The sequence below is a fragment of the Mus musculus genome, chromosome 5, assembly GCF_000001635.26.
Source record: "Mus musculus strain C57BL/6J chromosome 5, GRCm38.p6 C57BL/6J".
Taxonomy (NCBI): Eukaryota; Metazoa; Chordata; class Mammalia; order Rodentia; family Muridae; genus Mus; species Mus musculus.
The window spans coordinates 38,188,598-38,207,836 of NC_000071.6; the positions used below are offsets into that span (position 1 = coordinate 38,188,598).

Here is a 19,239-nt window from a genome sequence, read left to right on the forward strand (position 1 = left end):
TATGCATATGGGTACATGTATATACACGTCTTTGTCTGAAATGCCCCAGGACTGGTAGTTCTACATGTTCATATCTATTTGCCATGAGGGCATGCCTTCATCCCCAGAGCTCCAGGGAGTGAGCATACCACTGAATACATACATATGGTCCAGTAGTGAGATAAGAGAGGCCAGAGAACCCAGGTCACCAATGAAAGGACACATTCAAGGAGGCATTAAAGGACCGTAGTGTACAGCTGGTGTTTTTGAACAGACCCTGGGTAAACCTGTGAGTGACCATAGCACCTTGGTCTTTCCTATATCACTCCCATAGGGTAAGAGTATGACTGCATCCTCCTGTGGAAGAGGACAGACAGCCTGTCCCCAACTACCATCCGAGGAAGGGGACAAAGAGGAAGAGCAAGGCAGCTCCTAGCTACATGCATGACTATGGTGTGCCTTCCCAGAATTGCTGTGCTGGATGTCCTAGGGCTAGGGACTGTCATTTGAAATGACCAAGGAAACGAGTGATGTTCACACTGGCACCTGCAGCCGAGAGAGACACAGAGAGAGAGAGACAGAGACAGACAGACAGACAGAGAGAGACAGAGAGACACAGACAGACACAGACACAGAGACATATAGAGAGAAACTTAAAGATCTGCCAACTGGAAATAGCTCAGTTGGTAACATGCTTGTTTGTCCAACTTTCTGAGTTCAACCCCAGGCACAAGGATCTGAGTTCAATTCCAAGAACCTACATTAGGAGGAGGAGGGGGGGAGAGGAGGAAGAGGAGGGAGAGGAGAAGGAGGGAGAGGAGGAAGAGGAGGAGGAGGAGGGAGAGGAGGAGGAGGGAGAGGAGGAGGAAGAGGAGGAGGAAGAGGAGGAGAAGGAGGGAGAGGAAGAGGAGGAAGAGGAGGAGGAGGAGGAGGAAGAGGAGGAGAAGGAGGAAAAAAGGAAGGGAGGGAGGGAGGAGCAGCAGCAGCTGAGCAAGGCAGTATGAAGGTGTCATCAAGTACTAAGGAGGCAGAGAGAGCTGAATCCTGAGACTCCCTGGTCAACCAGCCTGGCCTACCTGGCAAGTTCCAAACCAGTGAGAGACCCTGTCTGTCTTAGACTTTTATTGCTGTGATAAAGCACCATGACCAAGTAAATTTATAAAATGAAGGGTTTATTTGAGGTTTATAGTTCCAGAGGGTTAGGGCCCATCACCATAAGAGTGAGGAGCATGGTAGCAGGCAGGCATGGTGCTGGAGCAGCAGCAGGGAGCTCACAAATGGCAAGCAGAGAGCACATTGGGAATAGCATTGGCTTTCGAAACCTCAAAGCCCACCCCAGTGGCATACCTCCAATGAAGCCACACCTCCTAATCCTTCCCAAACAGTTCCACCAACTAGGGACCAATTATTCAAACATATGAGCCTATGGAGGCTGCTCTCATTCAAACCATCACACTGCCAAAAAGAACAATGGAGGCCAGCACCTGAAGAATGACACCTGGGGCTGTCCTTGGGCCTCTACATAAACCCACATACATATACATTGGGACCTGTACACACAGATACATGCACACACATATATGTAGACATGTATGCACACACACCAAGAAATGATAAATAGTTCTGCTTTTTGCCTGAGAAAATATACAAGTTGATGTGAGAACCAAAGGCTGGAGGCCTGTCACATGATAGGTATTCTAGCATATTCTATTTAGTATGGAGATGTCCAGGCCCTCCTCTGGTGCAGTCAGTCAGGCTGGAAAAAGCTACCAAGTAGAATGGGGGCTCAGAAAGGTCCCTGAAACCCACCACAGCTCAGTGGGGAACACTGCAACTAAATCAACAGATCTATTTGCGACACCAGTTATATGAGCCCAGCACACCTTCACAAAGGAAGCCAGCCAGGATTAGAGATGACAGTAGGCACTTTCCCAGGACTCCCATTACATGATGGAGGAAAATGAATGCTATTGCTGCTGGTGATGGTGGTGGTGACGGTGGTGGTGGTGTGTGTGTGTGTTGGGGATGGAGGGGTTCCTCTTAGCCAGGGGGAGGGTCAACCCACAGAAAAGACTGGCTTCTCCCTGGTCTGTGGCCAGCATCGGGGATAGTTCCCACAGTACATGCCTGGGAAACAGGGCTGCCTGGCCTGTGGCTTGGCTGCAGCCCACAGCCCATCCATTCCCCTATTAATGATTTCTCTACCATGAAAGTGGACACCAGCTTCTGGAAGAAGGCTGTAAGAGTCTAAAACCACAGGGCTGGAGCGGCAGATATCTCTTGCCTACTGGTTTCCAAGATGATGGTTTAATGGAGGGAAAAATCACAGTTGTGAAAGTTAACAAAGAAAACTGCCAGGTGATGTGATTTTAAAGCACCGCCCGGATCTCCATCACTGTGCTAAACACATGAGTCTGTCAATTCTGTGGAAATGGCTGGCTTAGCCTGCCTGAAATATGGAGCCTACTAACAGATTCCCTTGTTGCTTTGGCCACCAGGAATCTCCCAGCTGAAGACAGAGCTCCTGTGTGTGAGTGGCAGGACCATCTGTGTATTAGTTTGCTAAGGATGTCATAGCATCATTCCACAAACCAAGGACACCAGACAACAGTAATTGGCTGTCCCATAGTGCTGGAGGCTAGAAGTTAGATCCGGGTGTCAGCAGGGCTGTGTTCCCTCTGAGGGCCTAGGGAAAGATCTGCTCCAGGTCTTTATCCTCACTTCTAGCATTAGAACTCCAGTCTTTCTAAGTCTTATAGGCTGTCCCCTTCCCCACTGCAGATTTCCAAGTGCCTCTGTTTTCTCCTTGTCTCAACCCAGTGGCTATTTTACAGATACATAAATTTGTGTATGTAGATACATCTGAGTGCCCAGTCTTCTTAGAGTGAAGCAATCTTTATAAATAACCAAGCAGGGGCCCAGGGAGATGCTTCAGTTGTGCTGCTGCGCAAGCGTGAAGACCCAAGTTCAGATCCCCACCTCTCAAGAAGAAAGCTAGGTATAGCTGTGTAAGTGTGTTATCCTTGCGTTGAGCAGGCTGACACAGAAGAATCATGGAAGCTTACAGGCTGCCTAGTCTGGCTGGATTGATGAGCTCCAGGTTCACTCAGAGACCCTGTCTCAATTAATGTGAAGAGTAGTTGAAGAAGACACCTGAGGTTGGCCTCTGCCCCCACCATGCATCTGCAAGTGCACACACACACACACACACACACACACACACACACAATCACACACACACACAATTATACACAATCACACAGAAACTTCTTTGGTTGCAGCCCTAGAGTCTGTGTGGCAGACATGATTAGCCAGTCATTTCTAGCATTCTCTTCTTCCACAGCTCAGGGGTCTTCACTGGAGCTATTCAGGGTCTTAGGGGCAGGTCTCATGGAGACCCTGGGTGTGCAAGGCTGGAGCCAGGAATCTCATCAAGTGCACACCCTGGGACTCAAGGCTGCTGTTTTCCTGGCAACAAGGGTCTCATCATGTCTTTGGCTTGGTTGTCGATCAGGTTTCCATGCAATCCATTGAGACACCACAGTTAAGCCCGTGGGACACCTGCAAGAAAGAAGCCACAGCAGCTCATCAATACTGACCTCTCTGAGGCTGGTCAGGGTTCACAACAGGGTGCCTTGGTAAGAAAATCTGCTGCACTGAGAGTCCCAGGAACAAAATAAAACGACCCTTTTCTTCTGCTATTGACCTTGCCCTCCATATACTACAGGAGTTTGAAATTATTGGCAGTCACAAGTATGTGGTGCCTAGCACACACTACTTATACATGCTAAGCACTCTACACAGGCCAACCCTCAGGGTCCTGGCACCCCTCTTCCTGGCTACGGTACACCAAGTCTCTCCACACCATAGACTCTGGCACTTCCTTCTTCTTGTTCCATCTTGGGGACCAATTTGTACCCCTCACCAGAATGAGGTCTTCATTTCCAGAACCTCAGGATGCAGCTATGTGTGGAGACTGAGCCCTGAAGAGATAATTAAAGTAAAACAAGGTCACACAGTTGGGTCTGAATCAATCTTAACAGCAGAGAAAATGGGGACACAGACACACAGAGGAAGAGCTTGTGGGACACAGGAAGCAGGCACCTTCTGCAAGCTAAGGAGAGAAGCCCCAGGAAGGACCAGTCCTGTCCCTCCTTCATCTGGGCCATCAGCCTTCAATGTTGTAAGGTAGTACATACCTGCTGTCTATGTACCCAGCCTCCGGGCCTTGTTCGGTCAGGCAAGTAGACACTTTCTATTTGAGAAGCCACCAAACTCAGGCATAAATTAAATAGAAAACAAAAGAAAAAAATATGCCAAAATATAGGCAAAACTTCACCTTCAGAAGTCAGCTAAGAATTATTTTCCTAACAGGTGAACCCATGGTTTTCATGTGTAGCAAGAAGATTGTGTGGTGAAGGTTTGTGTTCTGCTCATTGCTCGGGAGGAGAGGGGGAAGATACAGAGTCCATGACTGGAATGCACAAGGAAGCAGAGAGGTGGAGGCAAGCCCAGCTCTTGACCACCAAGGGCCTTGGTAGCACCTCTCCTGGACAGCTCCATTGGCGGGTCTACAGCAACAGGTTTGCTGTGTTGTAGGTTGCCCACTGTGGCTACTATGGCAATGGCTCAAAGAAGCTGATAGGTTTCAGCCTGGGAAGAGCTTGGTACTGTGTGTGGACACATGGCAGGGGGATCTCCCCAGAAGATGGGCTCCCTGGAAGGCCCGTGTAGAGAAGAGGGGTGTGTTCAAGGACAGCACCTGGAGCGAGACTGATGGGAAAGGTGCTCTACTGCTAACTCCCTTCTGGCCTCCAGTGGGTTCCTCTGTCTGGTCACCAGCAGGAGGAGTTCCCTCCCCCTCCCCCTCCCTCCCAGCTCCAATGGGCTGATCTCTACCATGTATCTTTTGAATCATTTCTGCTCCTCTGTAGACTTCTTCTCCCTCCTTCCCTCTTCCCCTTCCCCTCACCCCACCCCACCCTCTTCCTTCTTTCTTCACAAGGTCTCACTGTGTAGTCCAGGCTGGCCTGCCTCAGCCTCTGTGCCATTTAGGTTTTTGCTTTGTTTGTTTGTTTGTTTGTTTTTTGCCAACTAGACACAAGCTAGAGTCATCTGGGAAGAGTGAACATCATTGTGGAATTGTCTCCATCAGACTGGCCTATAGGCAAGGCTTCGGGGGCATTTTCTTGATTTCTGATTGATGTGACATCATTGTGGGTGCCACCCTGGCCTGGTGGTCCTGAGTTGTATAAGAAGGCACACTGAGCAAGCCATGAGGAGCAAGGCAGGGAAGCAGCTCACCTCCATGGCCTCTGCAGCAGTTCCTGCCTCTGGGTTCCTGCTTGAGTTTCCACTCTGACTTCACACAGTGAGACTGACCGAGAAGTGTAAGCCAAATAAACCCTTTTCTCCCCAAGATATTTTTGGTCATAGTATTTATCACAGCAGTAGAAACCAACCTGGAACAGCCTATCGGCAGGCTAAGGTTGAAGTTGTGCGCCACAGTGCCCAGCTCCCAGCAGGTTCTTTCTAGAAGTAAGGTTGGTGGTGCTTGCTAATAGTCATACCTGGTTGTCATAAGCCAGATGCAGGCCAGGCAGTTCCTAGCCTCCGACACAGCTCATTGTCAATTTGTATCTAGATGCAACTTTATTCACATGTATAAACAATGAGATGGAAGTGACATGAAGCCACAGACTACTATGAAGGTGCACGGTGCACATCTTGAAATGTCTCCTATCCCTTTCCTGTCATGTGCATGGGAGGAAACAGAGGAGAGGAAATGGCAACAGCTGGTTTACACGGATCACCTACATCAGCCAGCATTGCGACCCTCTTACAGAGGAGGAGCTGAGGCAGGCTCAAGGCACAAGGTCAGTGTCAAGGTCCCAGCACGGAGGAGGCTCACATACGCATCAGCACTGACAAATGTGAAGGACGTTCCTTTGTAAGCGATCAGTTCTGTTTTCCCGTGGCTGCTGAGGTCAGAGTCTTTCTAGGGGCCACTCAAAGCATCCCTCCGCCTCAGACAGGTGCAGGTGAAGTCAGACCATCGGTGGTGTGCAGACACGGAGCAACGCCCCAGGCCTGCTTTGACCTGGGAGATGCCTCTTGCCGAAGTCGGGATGCTCAAGAGGCGTAGTTTGGTTCAGGGGAAGGGATTTTCAAAACTTCCTTTATTTTGTTCTTTTGTACCTCACTGGTCAGGCTCTGGTAGAAGGTGTAGCTCCAGCACGTGGGTCAGGATGACAGGACTTGGGACAGGAAAGGATGGGCTGAAACCCCGAGGGTGCCGTGGCTCACACATGCTCCTGTCCTTCCTCAACTCCTGTCTTGTTGCCATGACAGAATGCCCAAGAAAACGCTAAAGAAGGAAGAGCCTTTGCTTTGGCTGGTGGTCTCAGGGCTTGCTGTCCTTGACGGCAGAGGAGGCAGGGCAACAGGAGCAGAAGGCGGCTGATCAAGTTGCATCCAGTCAGGAAGCAGAGATAACTGCTGGTGCTCAGCCTGCTCCCTCCTTATCCACTCTGGGACTCCAGCCATGGTATTATTGTTTGTATTTACAATGGGCTGCTACCATTTCAATTAGCCCTTACTGGATAATCCCCTATTCCTGGAGGTCTGTTTCCATGGTGATTCTAAATCCCATCAAGTTGACAGCTAAGATGAACTGCCACACTCCCTGACTTTCATGGGACTGGACAGGGAGGCTTCAGTAGCCTCTCCAGGTGGGGATAGACCAGGAATCATTCAAGATGCAGCAAAGTCAGGCCCACAGAGGATACTTTGGCCTCCCTGCCTGTCTTAGGTTAAGGCCCTGGAGGGGTCCAAATGACCGTAGGTTGCACACAGTGCATATGTATTCAGGGTCACCATAGACAAAGGGTTGACCAATATGGTAGCTCCAGGAGCTACAGGTGGTAGTGGGAGGGTTGAGGGGCAGCCCTGTATTCCTCAGCAAGGGTCCCCAGTTGAAGACATAGGGTAGCAGCTTCCCGGGGTTCAGGCATATTCCAGGTACATGATTCCTCCCCACATCATGGGTGAGGCCAGGTATCCTCAGACCTCCAAGTTCATGTTAGGGCAACAGCCAAGAACCGGGGATCCTGGGAGAGCAAGTAATTCCTAAAGACTCTCCTGAGCCTAAAACTGGGCCAGATACTGTTTACTTTTTCTGCACATCCCTGACTCCGAAAGAATTAAGCAATTAACCTGCACACCCATGTGTGGTGTGAATAGTGTGAGACTCTAACACTTTGGTGTTTGAATCTCTGGAACACCAGGAACTTAATTAGTTTGCTGCAACCAAGAGGCACAGATTTGGTGGTTTAAACAACAGGAAAGCCCAATTGATCGCCAGCCTGAGGCTGGAGACCTGGCCATGGCCAGGGCTGGCTGGTTCCTTCTGAGGACTGTGATGGCCAAGTGGCTGTCAGGCTTATGGAGGCATCTTGCCCATCCTCAGATGAAGTTCTTGCTGTGTGCATGTCCCTATGTCCAAATGTCCTTCTAAGACACCAGCCACTGGAGCCTGTCCTTCCTCCAGCATGGCCTCATTTTTTACTAATGACATCTGCAGTGGCCCAGTTTCCAAACAAGGTCACATCCTGATGTGCTGGGGGGTTAGGACTTCAGTGTAGCAATGGCACTCTGTGTGTGTGTGTGTGTGTGTGTGTCCAACCCATGTTAGTAACTGATTTTTTACTTAGATTTCTTGTCAAAATACCCCTGGCCATTTGAACAACTGTCATGGAGGGAATGTTGTTTACCACAAACCCCATCTCTACTCTCCATTTCCCATGACTGTGCCATACATATTATGGGCTGGGTACCATTGAAGGGTGAAGGAGGACATTAATGAACAGAGGTGAGAGTGCCACTCTCCTGCCACCCTCACAGAAACGCAACGGCAAGGAGCACCTTAGCCTTCCATGTGCCCTGCAGGCTCTACTCTGGCCTCCTGGGTCACTACTTCTAGCATGGCAGCAAAGCCTGTGAGGTGAGCACAGTCACCCCATTGGCACCGTGCAGAGGAGGAAAGCGAGGCAAGGTGGCAGCAACAGCCGGACAGTGTCTGACCTCAACTAGGTCAGTTCGCTGTAAGGCCTGTACTGCACAATGCAAACCCAGGGCAGCAGGAGAGAGGGGCAAGAAGGGAGAGGTGTGGGCATGGACACTACGGGTGTCTCTGACTAGGACACCAAACACATCGGGCCTACCCGTATGACCAGTTTAAACCTACTTTCCTTGGTAAAGGGCCTTGTCTCCAGTTTGTAGCAGGAGGGTCATAAATTAGTGCATCAGCACAACTCAGTCCTAAATAAACACTAGCTAGTGCCAGAATGTTTTAACCGCCCTAAAGAGAACCCTGGGCCCATTAAGCATTCACATGTCCATTCTCCTCCCCTGTGCCTGGCAGCTGGCTATCTGCTTTCTGTCTTTCGGGACCTGTCCAGTCTAGATGACTCACACAGAATCGTACAGTCATGTAATACATGCACTACATGGCCTTTTCTGTCTGCTATTGTTCACACAGCTCAAGGTTCACAGAGCCATCTGTTTTCCTCCATACTGGAGATTGAACCCAGGACTCTGGGTATACTAGAAAGCTAGGGCCATACTCTCTCAGTAGCCAGAGTCACAAATAACCAGGACCCTTGGGACTTTGCACCAGGTCAGACTGCTACTGTTGTGTGGCTGCTCCCATGTGCACCCCCCTGGCCAAGTAAGTACAGAGCACCTGAAGTGCCAGGAACTGCTAGGAATATTCCTCAGTCTGACTTGTCCATAAGGGAAATCTCAGTGTGGATACTGAACCCAGAGTTGTAGACGATACCCAGTAAGCTTGCTAAGTAACCAAGCAAATTGGGGTGGGGACAGAACCGTTCTCTCCACACAGACTTGCAAGAGGGCTTGAGGAGGCTAAGGTGCAAAAGTGCCTGGTTCTCTGGCAGGGAAACTCCAAGGATTCCCAAGCGCCCAGGCAGAGCAGCCACAGGCCCTTGCCACCAGGCCAGACCATGTTTCTGAGCTTGTGAATGGTGATGCTGCCATCTGCTGGCGAATCGGAAACTTGCAAGAAAAGCAGCCAAGGCAGAAGAGCACCAGCTAGCTCGCAGTCAGAGACACCATCAAGCTGAAAGAACGCATGCTGGACCAGACATTTACACAGGCATTCAGAACGCTGGTACCGACAGCAATTTTTGGTTCATTTTTCATAGTTTATTTTTTTCAGCATCACTTACACATCATAAAACTTACATATGGCAAGTACACAACTAGTGATTTTTTAAAAAAATAAACTTATTTTGCAGTGATGGCAAAGGGAGTTATATGGTGGACCCTAAGAGTCTCACCCCTGGCACACATGTCCTTCTATAGAGGTTTTGACAGGGAACTATGTCAGTGACAATTTATGACAGAATAAGGTCACTCGGAAAGATGTGACTAAATACACATCTGAGGAAAGTATTTGTGAGGAGCTAAACCCACTAAGAAAACAGTGCTACCTTGTTGGGGTGCTGATACAATACAGCGCAGGGCAGGGGGTCTCACCAAGCCCTAGCTATTGGACTTCTTTAACCTTCTCTGTATGTGTACGGCTGAGTGTTGTGCCTGTGGAGGCCAGAGGAGGGCGTTAGATACCTTGGAGCTAGAGTTAAAGGTGGTTTTGAACATCCCAATGCAGAGCTGAACTGAACTGGGGTCATATAACTCCAGAGAGTTCTGAGAGGTCCAGGAAAAGGGGTCATGGTCTAATAGACGTGTAGTTAGTAGTCCCGGGATATAGGGAGTAGACGAAGAAGAAGGGGAGAGATCCAGGGCCTGGACTCTGGGACATTTAATGTTCAGATGTAGACTGGAATCAGCAAGGATGAATTCTGAGTCTGAGCCAGTCACTGGAGAAAGGAATAGACCTAGAGAGAAAGGGGGCAATACTTACGCTCAGAGTTGCCCAAATTGGGGATTAAGAATCTGTGGATGCAATAGAGAGGTCACTGAAGAAAAACATTTGAGTGAAGTCCTGGGACTAAGCTCTGAATGATGGGCTCGAAGGAAAAATCAGAGGCTCCATCTAGGGGGCCATATTCCAGTGAAAAAGCCTCACAAAGCACCCACTGGCCAAGTAAGTACTGAGTGTCTGCCAGAGCCTTCGTGGAACATTCCCCAGGATTACACCCCTGCAAGGAGACCAAAGGCCTGCACAGTGGCTTTCTGCATTCTATAGCAATGACACCGGGGGAAGTGAGCAGGGGAGGGGGCTGCAGTTGAACTGGGCAGTCACCAGGTGTAGACATGGGAGCGGGAGTTGGAGGAAAGTTCCTGTTTGCTTCTGTGTTCTCAGAACCACAGCAAGACCACAGGTGGGGTGAGGGGAGAGTTGCGAGAGCCCAAGGAGCTGGAAGAGAGTGGCATGAAGGGCAGCACATGGTGGCTGTGAGAGGGGTGAGGGCTCAGTGGAAGTGTGGTCTGGAGACCGAAGGGCCACTTGTTACCAGCCGGGTACACAGAGGGCAGAGATGGATTGTCCATCAGTGTGATGGATGACCTGGTGGGGGAGTTGTGATACTCAGACTATGGGATGTAGCCTAGCTAACAGTAACAGATGTTAGGATGAGGTGAGGGACCAAGGGCAGATATGACCCATGAAGGTGAGGAGCTACTGGAACGAGAAACAGTTGAGCCAGTGGGAGATGGGAGAAGTGGGAAGGGGCTAACATCCACTGGCAACCATCACATCCCAAGTTCAATCCAGGCACCGGTTATTCAAGGTACCCACACTTTGGCACACCCTTGGACGGGATGTTCAACCCTCATGAAGGTCTGGTTTTGCCTGCTGTGCCAGCCTTGGGGGATGGACTATGGTGTACTGAGTGGCTAGGAAACTGGGAGGGGAACCTGATGTCACTCAGTCGACAGTTCTCTGGTCCTGGCGGTTGTGTGGAATCCTCCTGTCCTTGGCAGGTTCTCTCATCAGGTACTCTGCTTTTCTGAGCTAGAGTTGCTGGAGGTTGTTCTCAAATATTCCCATAGGTAATCTACAGTGTGCTACAAGGTAGCCATTCTCATGTTTGCTTAGACATTCTAGAGACAGTACTATGGACATCATAGGAGCCCCCAGGCCTGAGGGACTGAGCAAACTCAGCCAGGGAGCTCTATAAGGGCAGAAGGTGACCGGGACTTCCCAGTGGGTGCTAGACTACTTCAGGCCTGTAAGGGCTCATCTTATTCTCAGCCAGCCAGTCTAGAGAAAATCCTGGGTGGCCAAGAAGTTGGCTAAGGCCTACCCAGAAGTGGCTGCCAGGTCAGGCTGTTCAGAAGACTCCGAGGCCTCCACTGCAGGCTGGTAACATGACTGGACTCCAGGCTTACAGCCAGGTCAGTGACACATTTCATTTTTGGGTGGTGCTGAGGCTCAAACCCAGGTTCTTCTGCATTGATATGTGATTTTATAGTATTAAGGTCTTAAGATTAATAATGCTTAGAAACTGAGCATGGTGGCACATGCTTTTAATCCCAGCACTCGATAGGCAGACACAGGTGGATCTCTGTGAGTTCAAGGTCAGCCTGGTTTCCTTAGACAGTTCAAGGCTAGCTAGGGCTACATGATGAGACCCTGAAAAAAAAAAAGTATAATATTGGAAAAATTTACAAAATATAAAACATTATATGAAAAAGCTAGCTCATTTATTCAAATTAAATTATACGTTTAATATACAAATAGAATCTGTATAAATATTTTAAAATATAAGATACTAAAATCTTCTATCATATAAAAATGTAAATCTATCTATATTTTGTGTATACATATGTCATAACAGGACAAATGTACAGTAGCTGACGTTAGGTGCGCTGTTGCACTGATGTGAATCAGCTGTCCTCACCCTAGACTGCTTCTCTGAGTTGTTGACTGCTGCGTAGCAGCCCTATGCGGTTGGCCGACCTCCCTGGGACCAGCAGGGGCGAGCAGGCCTTCCTCCCACTCCCTGGGTTGTGCAGAGCCGACAGGGAGCCGGGTTGGGCAGGAGGGACGGTTCTCTCTAGTGTTACGAGACCTCACTGCTCCAGCTCATGTTCATTCTGCAGTGTCTTCATTGCCAGCCCCCAGAGAGTCATACTGGAGAAAAACTGTCCCTCAGAGTTCCTGTAGGTCACCGAAGGTGCCCGGCTGCCCAGTGGCTCAGTGCAGTGGTTGTCCAGAGTGGCCAGGGAAGAGCGGGACACAGCCATGCCATCGGCCTGTGGCTGCTCCACACCTGCTGAGGGCTCCACATCTGAGTACGCGTAGGCCTGTGGCTGGCTCTGCAGCTCCGGTGGCTTGGCCAGCTTAGAAGGTTCCAGGCTCAGTCTGTCCTGGTCACTCATGCCAGGAGGGCGAAGCATGGAGCGTAACTTACAGTAGGAGCCACTACAGTGGCCATCGAATCCTGCCACAGAACTTTCCACAGGCTGCACAGGGAGCTTGACAGACACAGGCATCAGTGTGACAGACACATCCTGGGAGAAGGAGTCCGAGCTCTGAGACCTGTCCAGGTCAGAGGGCTCAATGGGCCGGCTCAGCTCACCCAGCACAACGGGGCTCCTGGCATCAGCTCTGCCGTGCATCCTCTTGTGCCGCCGCAACACAGCCGAGCGTGTGAAACACTTGCTGCAGACCTCACAGCTATAGGGCTTCTCCCCAGTGTGAGTGCGCACGTGCCTGCGCAGGTCTCCTGAGCCCCCAAAGCACTTCCCTGCAGAGAAGGGCTAGTTTAGAAGTGGAAGGATCCCCTCCTTCTGAACAACCAATCTAAGGGAAGCTGAGGGGGATGGCACCCTCACTTTGAATGAGATCCCTCTCCAATGGGCCCTTGCAGCTGGAGACTCAGCACAAGCCCTCTGGGCCTCAGTGCTAGGGCCTGCCCAGGCAGCCAGCAGCTGCTCCGTATCAGACTGAAACACAGCCCCCTCAACGACGGTACTCCTGTGCAATGCTGCTGTCAGCTAGCCCGTGATGGTCCCCGATGCTCCTCAGCTGAGGACGGTATTGAGTGAGGATGTGGAACCTTTAGGAGAGAGGGCCCAGCTAGTGAGAGTGAGTCACTAGGGCTAGACCTCTGATGGAAACCATAAGCCCAGAACAAACCTTTCCCCTCTAGCTTCTGTCTAGAACGGTGGGGTGTAGGCAGTGGTAGTGCGCATGGTCAGGTAGCCTAGAAAGCCTACCACCCCTTTCCTGACGTCTGTGCAGGAAGCTTGTACCAAAGACGTGCACATACTTGTCTGTCCTTCAGCCTGCTTCCTTGTGAGGAGCAGAACTCAGGAGATAACTGCAAAGGCCTTCCGGTGAGAGCTCTCTGAAAGGAAACACCCCTTGCATACTGGACACACGGACAGCTTCTCCCTGACTGAATGCCGCATACCACCGCTTTGATTCTGCAGCCATGGGGGCCGTGTAAAGCAACAGGAGCAGGTGGGATGGGGGCACAAAGAAGAATGCCACTGAACCAACAGCTAGGGCTCTCCAAGAAAGCTCTGAATACCTCCATATAAACCCTGAGCCAGCACCCACTAACAGCTCGTGTCAGCCCAGTGTCAGGGTCAGCGTTTTCATATAACACCAGTCAGGCATCTTCACAGCTTTACGTGCCATCTTAGTAATGTGTCTGTGGGAGTCTACGGCTTTAGTGTTCCAGCTCCTCGTTTACTACTGTGCGACCTAGCTGCCTTCTGCTCCCGACCATCCATCTCTGGGCATAAGTAGATCCTCTGCCTTCCACTGTACCACTAACTCTCAGCTGGGACTTGTGGGCAGCTGCCACCCCCATCTGTAGGGTCCCTAGTGCACACATACTTTAGCCATATGGAGTCACCATGGAAAGAGAGTGAGACCTGACCTCACAGTTATCAGGCTGTGTGCCGTTGGCTAGTCTGTCAGAAAAGAGATGGGAGGGAAGTCCTGAGCTGTCAGATGCCAACTGCAGCCCCAGCCCTCAGTAGAAGCTAACCCAGGTGCACTCTGAACAGACCGCCATAAAGACAGTTCACCCAGTCATCACAGCTCCGCCAGCACACACAATGGGCACATGGGCAAATGCCTTCCTCAGGTTCCTGGGGGTGTATGACTCTTGATTCCATGTAGTCACAAGCTACAGCTGCTCAATTCCTGGTCTTCACATGTGCACTTGGTTTTGTGTGCCAACTTGACACAGCTGGAGTTATCACAGAGAAAGGAGCTTTAGTTGGGGAAATGCCTCCATGAGATCCAGCTGTGGGGCATTTTCACAATTAGTGATCAAGAGGGGAGGTCCCCTGTGGGTGGTGCCATCCCTAGGCTGGTAGTCTTGGTTCTATAAGAGAGCAGGCTGAGCAAGACAGAAGAAGCAAGCCAGTAAGCAGTACTCCTCCATGGCTTCTGTATCCGCTCCTGCCTCCAGGTTCCTACCCTCAGTTCCAGTCCTGACTTCCTTTGGTGATGAACAGCAGTGTGGAAGTGTAAGCTGAATAAAGCCTTTCCTCCCTATCTTGCCTCTTGGTCATGATGTTTGTGCAGGAATAGAAAGCCATGCACCAAGGTACCCGAGGTGGAGAGCTGCCTGCTCTTCCTTTACCATCCGTGGCCTCGCTGAGGCCTACCCAGGCCAGCTGCTTTCTGACCTGTGACTGATGCATGCCCTTAGTTCCCAAAGTGTGCTCCCACACTCTCCCCCTCCCACGGGGCTGCCAGCTCTGGGTGATGGGGCTTGGAGTCACTTTGTGTCTGGGCATCAGGATCAGTTCCTGATGCCTACAGACGCAGAGTCTGGTATGTGGCATTATTCCCACGAGGAAGCAAAGGAACTACCACTTTGGCCGGCCCCGTGAGAGAACAGTGACTTCTGGCGGCCAGCAGCAGGGTGGGCACGTCCACCTCACACAGGACGAGGCCAGACTCACCACAGGCAGGGCAGCTGTATGGCCGCTCCCCCGTGTGCCGCACGCGGTGCTTCACCAGCTTCCTCTGCATGTTAAAGGACTTCCCACACTCGTCACAGGTAAACACCTTGTCAGCCGTGTGTGTCTTTTTGTGCTCTTTCAAATTGCTGAAATTGCTGAACCCTAGACAGAGCACAGCAGGGGTTAGGCAGGCACACAGGAGCTGTAGCAGTGGCCCTGAGAACAGAGGAAGCTCTCACACAGCAGTACCTCGGCCGCACGTGTCACACAAGTGTGGCTTCTCTCCAGAGTGAATGATGATGTGGCGCTGGACGTCACCAGAGGCCGCAAACCTGAAAGGAAGTGTAAAGTCCTGTCAGGAACCTGGTGACACTGACAGCTGGCGTCACTTGCTTTGACTAGTTGGATGTGGCTGCTTTATGTGTAAACGCATTTCCATTTCTTTGTTTCAGGGAAAGCAGAAAATGATGCCAGCATTTGGTTTTAAGGCACTTGCTGCTTGCTTCCTCAAACTCTTTAGTTTCCAACAGCACAAGACCAAAAAGCCAACAATTCAGTGAGACAGACTCTTTCATTAAAAAAATGAATTCATTAATTGGTGCATGTGTATGTACACTGCAGCATGCAAGTGGAGATCAGAGGACAACCTGGGGAATTCGTTCCCTCCTTCCACTGTATGGGGCTCAGGAACTAACTCAGTCACCAGGCTTGGCTACCAACTGCCTTTACACTGAGCCTCCCGCGGGCAAGCTCACAGTCCAGAGGAATGTAAGCCCTGTGGTGCTGACGTCCTGCTGATTAGTGGGTTGGTGGGAAAACACCCCAAGTGGTATGCCAGCTCAAGGCACACATTGAAGAGCACAGGGTGAGCTCTGCACATCCTAGGGTGAAATACATAGGCTTCAGGTTCCCCCTGCATCCATCTGAGAAAATGAGCTGCTCCCTTTGACTGAGGACTTAGACACATCCATCCTAAGAAGAGGGACAGAGATGGGGATGAAAAAGGAACCAGTGTTCACTGAGCAGCTACCCGTCACCTTCCATAATTGTCACCAGCTACCAGGAAACCCCTTCCCCCTGTCGCCTCTGTTTCTGGATGGGAAACACAGTGAAGAGATTGTCATGATCAGGATGGCAGGCAGCAAGCACCTCTTCACCCATGATGAAAGTCTACTCTTTCCTGGTTGCCCCGCCCCCACCCCGTGATGGCTGGTGGGTTGTTCCAAGGCAGGCAAGGCACAGAAAAGATTTTACATGGAATCCCCAGGTCTCAATTTTAAACACTGCAAACTACACTCAGGAGCCCATGGGAAGCAACAGTATGTGGGGCCATTGTCTGTGCTGCTGGGCCCTTGCCATGACCAGATGACTACCACCCAGAGCTTGGCTTTATGGCCAGGTAGCTGCAACACAAGGGAGCCGTGGTCAGCACGGCAGCCTTTGATGTGTTCCATTTTCCTTCAATGCAGAGGCAGGCCATGCTCCCCAAACCTGTTTGAGGCTTGTTTCCCACTCTGCTATGCTCACAGCATGTGCTGAGGGATGTGTTTGAAGACTCCGACTTCTAAATACTCCTGTGTCCATCTCTAACCTCCAGGCATTGCAAGGGGGACTTGTGGAGGGTAGAGAATCTGAGCGACTGACGTTTCTGTTCCCCTCACAGCAGTGAGATAGCTGATGCTGGGTGAATGAATAACTAAAAGGTGGAAGCCAGACCTGGAGCAATGGATATGCCTACAGCTTGTGAGGCCTCTGGTCAAGGCCTGCAATGCTAGTACAGTGGCAGGATGGTGGAGGAAGAAGCTCCTGGCCTTTCATCAAGCAAGGGGATAGAGGGCTGAGGCTGCAGTCGTCACACAGGAGGGATGGACAAGCTCCTTGCCTACCCAATGCCCTGTGAAGGAGTCATTGCACAGGCGTCTGCCTACCCAAAGAGGCTGATTCTCTGTTGCCATGACAACATTCAGTTTTCAGGTCAAAACTCACCCAGTAAGGCTGAGTGTCACCGATTCTGTCCTGAAGTCAACAGCCTGGTGTGTTAACACAGCTTAGGTACCTTCTGTCGCCTTCTCTCTAGAGGTCTAGTTCCTCAGGCTGCAGGCACGGTTTCCCCTGACTAGACGGTCTCCTCCTTGGAGATGCTTTCAGAATGAACACTTGGCATAGGCTAATCTGTTTCCTGTAAAGTCGCTTTCCTTCCTGGGGCCTTGGCCTAGATTTTCATGCTTGCAGTTAAATTTTCTTCCTACTCTCATCCTGTTCCAGAGTGAACACACTTGTGCTCCGCCATGGCTGCGTGAGCCCTGGTGGCCAATGTCATGACACTGGACAAAGACACTTGGACCACCCACAGTCCTCACACATGCCCCCCCCCCCCCCAGCTCAGCACTGACCTCTTTCCACAGATTTCACAGATGTATGGCTTCTCCCCAGAGTGCCGGCGTAAGTGAGTCTGAAGGTTGCCTGCCTACGAGAGGGCAAGAAACACATCAGTAATGAAGGACCGAAAAACTGCTCAAAGGAGCAGTGACAGGCTTAGTAGGTTGCACCCGCCATAAAGGGCAGGCCAGGAAGCTGTGTCCAAGGTCAAGGGTAGCCACCTGCTGTACAAGGAGCCCAGCTGTGGCCTCACACTTTGTGATGCCTCCCTTGTAAAGGGCAGGCTACTCTGGGAAGGCACTTGGGTTCCCAGGCCCAATCTTCAGCAGACCTTGATATAGTTAATTAGGGCCATCTGGAGAATCTAGCACTTAGGGGGCTTATCTCATTACTTCTTTCAACAACATATGCATTTGTATAAAAGAAGCAAAAGATGTTTCCAGAAAGTGTATCCTCTCACAGTAAGACTGGCTCTGCCTGGCCAGCTTTTCATTTTTTACCTCTGTGCAAGAGTGCATCTCAGGAGAACCACAGTAGCACTGCAGGGTCTTTGCATCCTAGTCTGTTAAGCTAGCAGGGTTCTGCCTATAGATTTCCATACACTTATAAGTATGAAGTCAGAAAATTACCTAGAACAGTGAAATCAGAGCTGCAAACGCTTCCCATGTTACAAACGCCACTTGGAAATGTTCCGAACTAGGGTTGAGAGGCAAAGCCTTCCCTCACTATACCCAAACAGCTCAAGTTGTTGGTGTCCTCCTGCCAAACAAGCCCTCAGTGACAGACAAAGATGAACAAGGGCCATACTGCAGTGCACAACAGAGTCAGAAGCTAGCTGGTAAACTCTCTTTATCTCTGTAAGCAGCCTTAAGAAAAATGCAGACACAGTTCTGGTTATAGTCTATCTGTGAATAAAAGCTCACAAATACAAAAGACTCTGCTTGTGGACTCTGATTCTGGGGAGCCTCAGCTGCACACTATCTTCAGAACTGTGATAAACACAGCTGAGAGAAAACTGGGACTTTCAATAATCAGACGGATTTTGGCAGACACTAGTAAACAGCCTGCTTTTAATATAGAAACCTTTAATAACAAGATCACGGCAAATATCAACAGCAAAATCCACATGCTAAAATTCTAACTAGGCCCTAATACCCAGTGACAATTGGTATTCTATTTTTCCATCTGAAAAGCCGAGATCTGGCCACCAGAGCAGCTGCCGGGGCCATAGCTGGGCTGGATATGAGTGAGTGAAAGTTTTCTCTGCTTTTGCAAATCACAAGAAACTGTCCTGAACGTCAGTCAACACAAAACTCGCTTTGCCACCTGGGACACCGCTCCTTGGAGAGCAGGATTTCAAATACTAAGTGCTTCGTCAGCAACATCCACATTTCAGAAAAACCAATGTCATACACCAACACAACACTCAGCACGCCACCTGCTCTCTCGAGAGTAGCTCAACAGAGGTGGGCTGTGATGAAACACAGTCTGAGCCGCGTATAAGTAGAACCCTGCCACACACATTCATGTCCCGTGCTCAATGTATTATTTATTTCAAAGCAAATCGAACCCAACGCTTCTCTGACGTACTGTGTGACAAACAGTACTATATGAACGTGGTAGGACAGGCCTGAAGACAACCATGAGTGTGACGTAAGCCAGCGATACTGGCAAGTACCAGGGCAGCCAGAACCACATAGGGAGACTGTCATATAAAATAAAATAAAATAAAATAAAATAAACAACAAAAGAAAGCAACAGCAACAAAAACGTTAACATGTCTTTACCAACTAGCATAAAAATATAAACTGAAATAAGCATCTTTTCCCAGGTACAGGAGCACATACTGAGGTGACAAACTCTTCAACGTAAATAAAACCGATGGAATGATTTGAACAACAACAAAAACAAACAAAACCCCAAACTGTTTGCATTTAAGTAATTTGTACAGATGACCCAGGA

The 19,239-nt window shown here is 50.1% G+C and overlaps 1 protein-coding gene across 7 annotated transcripts in view; it reads right to left on the reverse strand.

The window, feature by feature from the left end:
- Positions 1–1,134: 1,134 nt before the first annotated feature.
- Positions 1,135–19,239, reverse strand: part of Zbtb49 (zinc finger and BTB domain containing 49) — a 30,768-nt gene continuing 12,663 nt past the window's right edge. For 3 of the 7 annotated variants that reach the window (NR_153116.1, NM_001359466.1, NM_029162.3), the window contains 4 exons: positions 17,292–17,365; positions 15,148–15,230; positions 14,899–15,060; positions 11,447–12,716 (listed from right to left, as the gene is read on the reverse strand). Coding sequence is in view for 6 of the 7 variants with exons in the window: in NM_001359466.1 (NP_001346395.1) it covers positions 12,040–12,716; positions 14,899–15,060; positions 15,148–15,230; positions 17,292–17,365 (996 nt within the window). In the remaining variant the exon portion in view is untranslated. Of the gene's footprint in view, positions 3,541–11,446; positions 12,717–14,898; positions 15,061–15,147; positions 15,231–17,291; positions 17,366–19,239 lie in introns of those variants that run through there. The other 4 variants (XM_006504168.4, XM_030254864.1, XM_030254865.1 and 1 more) reach the window with 2 other exon arrangements.